The sequence below is a fragment of the Malaclemys terrapin genome, chromosome 10 (assembly GCF_027887155.1).
Source record: "Malaclemys terrapin pileata isolate rMalTer1 chromosome 10, rMalTer1.hap1, whole genome shotgun sequence".
NCBI lineage: Eukaryota > Metazoa > Chordata > Testudines > Emydidae > Malaclemys > Malaclemys terrapin.
The window spans coordinates 16,609,948-16,616,349 of NC_071514.1; the positions used below are offsets into that span (position 1 = coordinate 16,609,948).

General features: G+C 48.0%; 1 protein-coding gene across 1 annotated transcript; it reads left to right on the forward strand.

Moving 5' to 3' along the window:
- The first annotated feature begins 3,060 nt into the window (after window positions 1-3,060).
- Window positions 3,061-6,134, forward strand: TLNRD1 (talin rod domain containing 1). The gene has a single exon (XM_054042325.1). It carries the CDS (start codon window positions 4,320-4,322, stop codon window positions 5,385-5,387), a length of 1,068 nt encoding a protein of 355 aa, XP_053898300.1. The 5' UTR covers window positions 3,061-4,319; the 3' UTR covers window positions 5,388-6,134.
- The last annotated feature ends 268 nt before the right edge of the window (window positions 6,135-6,402 follow it).

Here is a 6,402-nt window from a genome sequence, read left to right on the forward strand (position 1 = left end):
AAGGTTGTCTGCTTTAAATTGTGTTGGTTGCTAATGGCCCCATGGGACATTCCAGCAACTAGGAATTGTCAGGATTTTAAAGATCAGCCATGTCCCTTGTACTGGCAGCTGGGGGGAAAGGTGGTATAGGAGATGCTACAGAGATTCTACCCAACCCAAGGATCTGTCTGCTTTGGCCCAGAGGAATGGCACAAAGCAGACTTAATATAATGGAGAACTGGGGCCACGGAGTCTAGAGATGGAAAAGATCGAATAGGTTATCTACTAGTTCTTTCTGCCAGTGCAGAGACTAAACAGCTTCCAAGATGAGCTTTCAAAGCCTTCTTCAACCTTGGCCATCCTCAACAATTGCCTACGTTAAGTTTTAAATAATAGGTGCCCATCTTGGTACAGAAAATATCTGGTTTTCCTATAAGAGTATGGCTGGAAATATTTGAAAATATAAACTAATTTAGAATCTGGCCATCGATTCTTATTCTTCAGACTATTTTGAAATCAATTTTATAGAGCAGGGGTGGCCAAATCGTGGCTCCCAAGCCACACACAGCTCTTTAACAGTTAAAGTGTGGCTCTTGGAGCCCCGCATACCCTTGGGGAGCTCAGGGCCTCTGCCTTGCAGCAGCATGGTGAGACAAGGGTTTCTGCCCAGCGGGGAGGGGGAGTCTCAGGGCTTCAGCCCCACAGGACCAGGGCTGAAACCCCAAGCCCCGGCAAGCGCCTCCTGAGGTCCTGAAGCCCCAACTCCCGGCAGGTGCGCCCTGGCTCTCAAACTTCTGAAGATTGTCATATGTGGCGTGGCAGGTCAGTAAGTTTGGCCACCCCTGTTATAGAGTGTTTAAAAAATCAGTAACTGGCAGTTGGTAAAAACTGCTGGATCAAGAATGCAGATGTACAGCATGGGCCTAATTTGCCTTTAAACCAAGGCCACACCACTCTGGCAGTATAAATGTAAAGGATTTCAGTGTAAATGAGAATCAGGCCCCATGTATTGAGTTAGACTTATGTATTCGGTAGCCATCGTTACATTGCGAAATAAATTATACACATATGTAACAGGGAGTTTGATTTATAAGAAAGTCAAAGTGATATGAAAGAAGTCAAAAGATTAATATTACTATTTAACCCTTGCTTTGCTGAGTTAACAGCAGCAGCAAAATATATAAAAACATAACGTGATCACAGGCTGGGCCTGAGTCTACATTGCTGGTTTGAGCATTGGCCTGCTAAACCCAGGGTTGTGAGTTCAATCCTTAAGGGGGCCAGTTAGGGATCTAGGGAAAAATCTGTCTGGGGATTAGTCCTGCTTTGAGCAGGGGGTTGGACTAGATGACCTCCCGAGGTCCCTTCCAACCCTAAATTTCTGTGATTGCATCACACCATTTTTATGCTGCTGGAAATCCATTCACTTCAACAGAATTACACTAGCATAAAAATGGTGTAATAGCTGAGAATCAGACCTATGGACTTCTAATATTTTGCATCATTCACCACCACTTTACTGAAATGTAAATTTTCTATGGAAATGTCCCATTAAATATGACAAACAGTTGTATCTTTAAAATAAGTAATTTTCATTTGATTCTTATTTAAGACTTAACTCTGTTGCCTCCAAAACTTTCTTGTATTGGATGAGATGTTATGCCAAGAATCTTCTTATACTGCCCTTGATAAGTTCTGGAAGGGAAATCAGCCAGGAAAGAGGTTTTTTTCTCACAGCCCTTCCGAAAACCCTTAAAGTCATCAGAAGCAGGATCCTGCCTTCCCCAGTGAAAAAGTTCTGACAGATATCAACAGATCTTTACAATGTGATGTGCACAAATATAAGGAGAGCACCAAAATTCATTTTCACACCAGACCAAAATAGGATTCAAACTTGTCCCTGCCTCGGCCAATGCACAAGGCCACTGCAAACGGTGCAGGGGAAAGTTTAGATATAAACAGAAAAAGGTAATAATTGGCATTATAAATACACTCTATTTTTTCTATTTATATTTGGTTTTACAACACCTACCTTTTATAAAAACTAAGTTTGGGTCCTAAACTGACTTGACAGGGGCAGACCCATTACAACAAGCTAACACAATGAAAAGTTTTCAATAAATTATTACAATATTAACTGAACTATGAACCAGATTCCTCTATTGCACTTTACTAATTCACAAATTGCATTCTATATTGCAAACCTGATATACTATTAAACTTTAGTCCATGCTTGCGCAAAGTATTTTACTTCATTGTATAATACAGAACAAGTTGCGATAAAGCTGGGAATTTAATAGGTATATCAAACTCACACTAAAAAAATCCTACTCAGAGTAGCAGTACTGTAGTTACAGATAGAATTAATCCAACATGGAAATCTGCAGCAAGGGAGCTGTGTCAGAGCCTTTGATATATTCAACTGACACAGTAGTCTTTGTGAACTGGTCAATTTGCGTGTGGGTGTGGGAATGTCCCCCCCCGCCCCATCAATTGCCTTTTTTCACTATAGTATCTTTTCCATCTCCGACTAATATGACTGCATTGCATATTATGTGCTTTCACCTAATTGGTCAGTGAGGCACCATAAGCCAATCCATACAGGCTGCTCTCGTGAGGCAAGCCCCTTTCCTTGTGTATTTTATTTCCCTTGTGTTCTGCCGTCCCTTTCATCTCCTCCCTCTTCTGTTTATTTGAGATAGTTTTTATTTATTAATCAATCACCTTTGGAATCACCTTCCCTACGTATCACGCTAATCTGCTTCTAGCCACAGAAGCTCCTGCTAGACTGATCCGTGCTGTTTGCACCAGCCAAAGACCCAGGCACAGGACCAAGGGGAGGCGGTGGTTGGGGGAGAGATGTTACAAACAGCAGCGCCTAGAGCCATTGCTGTGCAGAGCGCGCCGCCGGGGCAGCAGCCAGGCGGATGAATGGGATGGGGCTGGCCACAGCAAGGCGCTGCTGCCCCCTTTCCCTGGGAGGAGCGTCAAGCAGCGGGCGTGGAGAGCGCAGAAGGGGGAGTGCAGGATTTGAACGAAGGGCGGTGACACCGCACAAAAGATTTCTATAGGCTTAAGTGAGGTTACAGCAAAGGCAACGGGGAGGTGGGGGGGAGGAGTGGGCGAAGCAGCCTCCCTTAGAGCCATGCAGCGTCTGGCTGGCAGATCCGCAGCAGCCGCCTCTCCCCAGTAGTTTGTTTTAGGGCCCGGGCAGAGGGATCGGAGGAGAGAAGGCGGCCGAAGGGTGGTTCCCCCCCCCTCTCCCCCCGGGAAGTTGGTGATTCAGCCAGAAAAATGGCAGGAGGAGAGCGAGGCCGAGCGGGTCGCAACATCTGCCGCTGCTGCAGCCCGGAGCCACCACCCTTGTTTGCGGGGAGAGTCTAAGTTCGTGCCGCGGCAGCAAGAGGCCACCGAGGAGCCGGGCGAAGTCGGATCGGATGCGCCCACGTCCGGAGGGCCCGCGGAGAGGCGGGGATGGAGCCAGGCGACAGGGAGCGAGCTCGGGGCGGCTGGATGCATGAGCAAGGCAGGAAGGCGTGAGGCAGCCGCAGAGGGAAGGGGAGAGGATCCCTCCCTCCCCGCCAGCAGCCGGATCCGGTGGCTCTTTTGCTCTCCCCCCTCCCGTTGCACCGAGGTGGGGTGTGTGCAAACAGTTCGCGATCCCAGCAGCGCAAACACTAAGTCTGTGCCCAGCTCCTCCAGGGCTCGTGCAGAGCGACCGGGCCACACCCTCGGCTGTGCTTCCTGATACCAGGAGATGCGGGTCTGCCGCCGCCTGCGACTGACTTCTCGGGGACATGTAAAGGAGGAGCACATGGTTCGCAGTCGCCTCCTTTCGGACCAGTGGGATTTTTTTTTTTGAAGGAGTTAAACGGCAATAAGTTGGATGTTTCTTTTCTAATTCATGTCAACTGGTTTGCATCCGTCATGTATTCACCGTGAAGAGGGAACTTTGCAAAAATCCAGCTGCCGGGAAGCAAACCAACCACCACAGCACAGATCAGCGTGCAAAATAAATACAAAAAACAGATCATGCGGGGAAGGGACCCGGTGGCTCCCCCAGAGCAGCAGCCCGCCGCTGGCCCGGAGGTCTAGCCAGTGCATTGCAAAGGGGAGAGGCCGGGGCTTGAGCAAGTGCGGAGGATTTTGCTTTCCACCCACCCACTCCCAGCAGCCCCAGCCCCGGCGCCCAGAGGGTTTTTTTTTACTCGCGGAGATTAATGGAATGATGGTGCGGAAAAGGCAGAGAGATCCTGCCGGGCTCAGTCGGGACTGCTCGGGCGGCGGGAGAGGCGGTGGCAGTGGGGTCGCAAGAGGCATGCGAGTGCCCCCCCGGCGCGATGGCTAGCGGTGGCTCTGGCAAGTCCAGTAGCGAGGTGTCCAGCAGCGCCGTCCCCAGCAGCAGCTCGCTGCAGAGGAAGAAACTCGTCTCAATCTGCGACCACTGCAAGATCAAGATGCAACTGGTGGCGGATCTGCTCCTGCTGTCCAGCGAGACCAGGCCGGTGAACACCGAGAGCCTCTCGGTCTTCGGGGAGTCCTTCGAGAAGTGCAGGGACACGATCATTGCCAGGACCAAGGGGCTCTCCATCCTGACCCACGATGTCCAGAGCCAGCTCAATATGGGGCGCTTCGGGGAAGTGGGGGACAGCCTGGTGGATATGGGGAACCTGGTGGTCTCCCTCACTGAGTGCTCTGCCCATGCTGCCTACCTGGCTGCTGTGGAGACACCAGGGGCTCAGCCTGCTCTGCCCGGCTTGGTGGATCGCTACAAGGTGACCAGATGCAGGCACGAGGTGGAGCATGGCTGTGGGATCTTAAAAAACACCCTTTTGCCAGACATGAGCCCTCAGCTCCTGCTGGAGGTTTCCCAGAACATGTCCAAGAACTTGAAATTCCTGACAGATGCCTGTGTCTTGGCCAGTGAGAAATCCAAGGATAGATTTGCCAAGGAGCAGTTCAAACTCAGCGTCAAGTGCATGAGCACCAGCGCCTCTGCCTTCCTGGCATGTGTCAAGGAGGTCAAGACTTCACCCAGTGAGCTGACCAGGAACCGGTGCGTCTTGTTCAGTGGACCCTTGGTGCAATCTGTCCATGCTCTGGTGGGCTTTGCCACTGAGCCCCAGTTTTTGGGTAAAGCTGCCACCATTAATCCAGAGGGCAAAGCTGTGCAAACTGCCATTCTAGGAGGGGCCATGAGCGTGGTATCTGCTTGCGTGCTCCTGACCCAATGCCTCAGGGATATAGCCCAACACCCAGAAAGTAGCACCAAAATGACAGATTACAGGGAAAGGTTGAGGAACTCGGCTTGCGCCGTCTCAGAAGGTTGCAACCTGCTATCTCAGGCACTAAGAGAAAGATCTTCACCCAGGACTTTACCGCCAGTGAACTCCAATTCTGTGAATTAACCTCCACCCCCCTGTTTAGATCTCAGTCATTGCTAAAGGAAAATAATATCCCACCTCCCCAAGTCCTGGTTTTTGTATACCAAAGAATTTGCTTAGATGAGCCCAATCCTTTGATTTTATGTGGTGAGGGAACACAGCAGCAACATACTTAAACTATATATACGCAAGAAGAGGTGGTCAGACTAATTAGTGGCCAGTTTAGGCATTTTTGTAATTGAGTAATTATTCACAAATATATTTTCCATCAATCAATAAGGTCTATATACAAACAAAAGGTAATCAAAAAAGTTTTATACCTGAGGAGGTGGGGGAATCTAAAAAGCTTTAATCGCGCTGGGTGCGGTTTTTAAAGTTTGTCTTGTCTTGTCTTCCAAAATTTCCCTTCTAAATTCCACTGTTCAGTTGTGCAGGAAAAAGAAGTTACCTCAGTTTTCACGTATAAAAACAAACCAACACCACCTAGATGATGGATGTAGCTACTTTCGGGAGGGGGGAGGAGAATGGGGATCTAATTTCTTTTGAATCAAGTGTTAGGTTAGAGAAGTGCATTTGGTGTGCAGGAGTGGAGATTGTGATTATGTTTTCCATGTGTTGATTTCCAAACTGGGGGAAAAGCTACTGTGAGTGTTTAAACAAACAAAAAATTACACTATAACTAAAATGATTTTTAATTTTTTTTCCAATGTCAGTTTTTATCTTGCATGTACTGGAGTATTTATTTCATCTATTAAAATGTTATGTTTCTCAGATGTCTTTCTGTGAATCTCTTAAAACCTGAATAATTGAACAACTAGGCCTGTTTGCATTGTATGTCACTTTCCCCAGGGAATGCGTGGTACAAATGCAACTGTAATTTATACAGAGCAGCATGCAGACTTGAATTCAATTTATTTTATTCTAACAAATACTTTTATTTCCCTGTTTTCCCCACTCCTGTTCTCCCCCCAAAAGAGAATCCATTGAATTAGTCTATTTTTTTAAAAGCTGGACCGTACTATGTGTAGAGATCACACAC

What these genes read in the sequence shown, in the direction of transcription:
- TLNRD1 (XM_054042325.1), top strand. Translation starts at nt 4,320, where the DNA reads ATGGCTAGCGGTGGCTCTGGCAAGTCCAGTAGCGAGGTGTCCAGCAGC.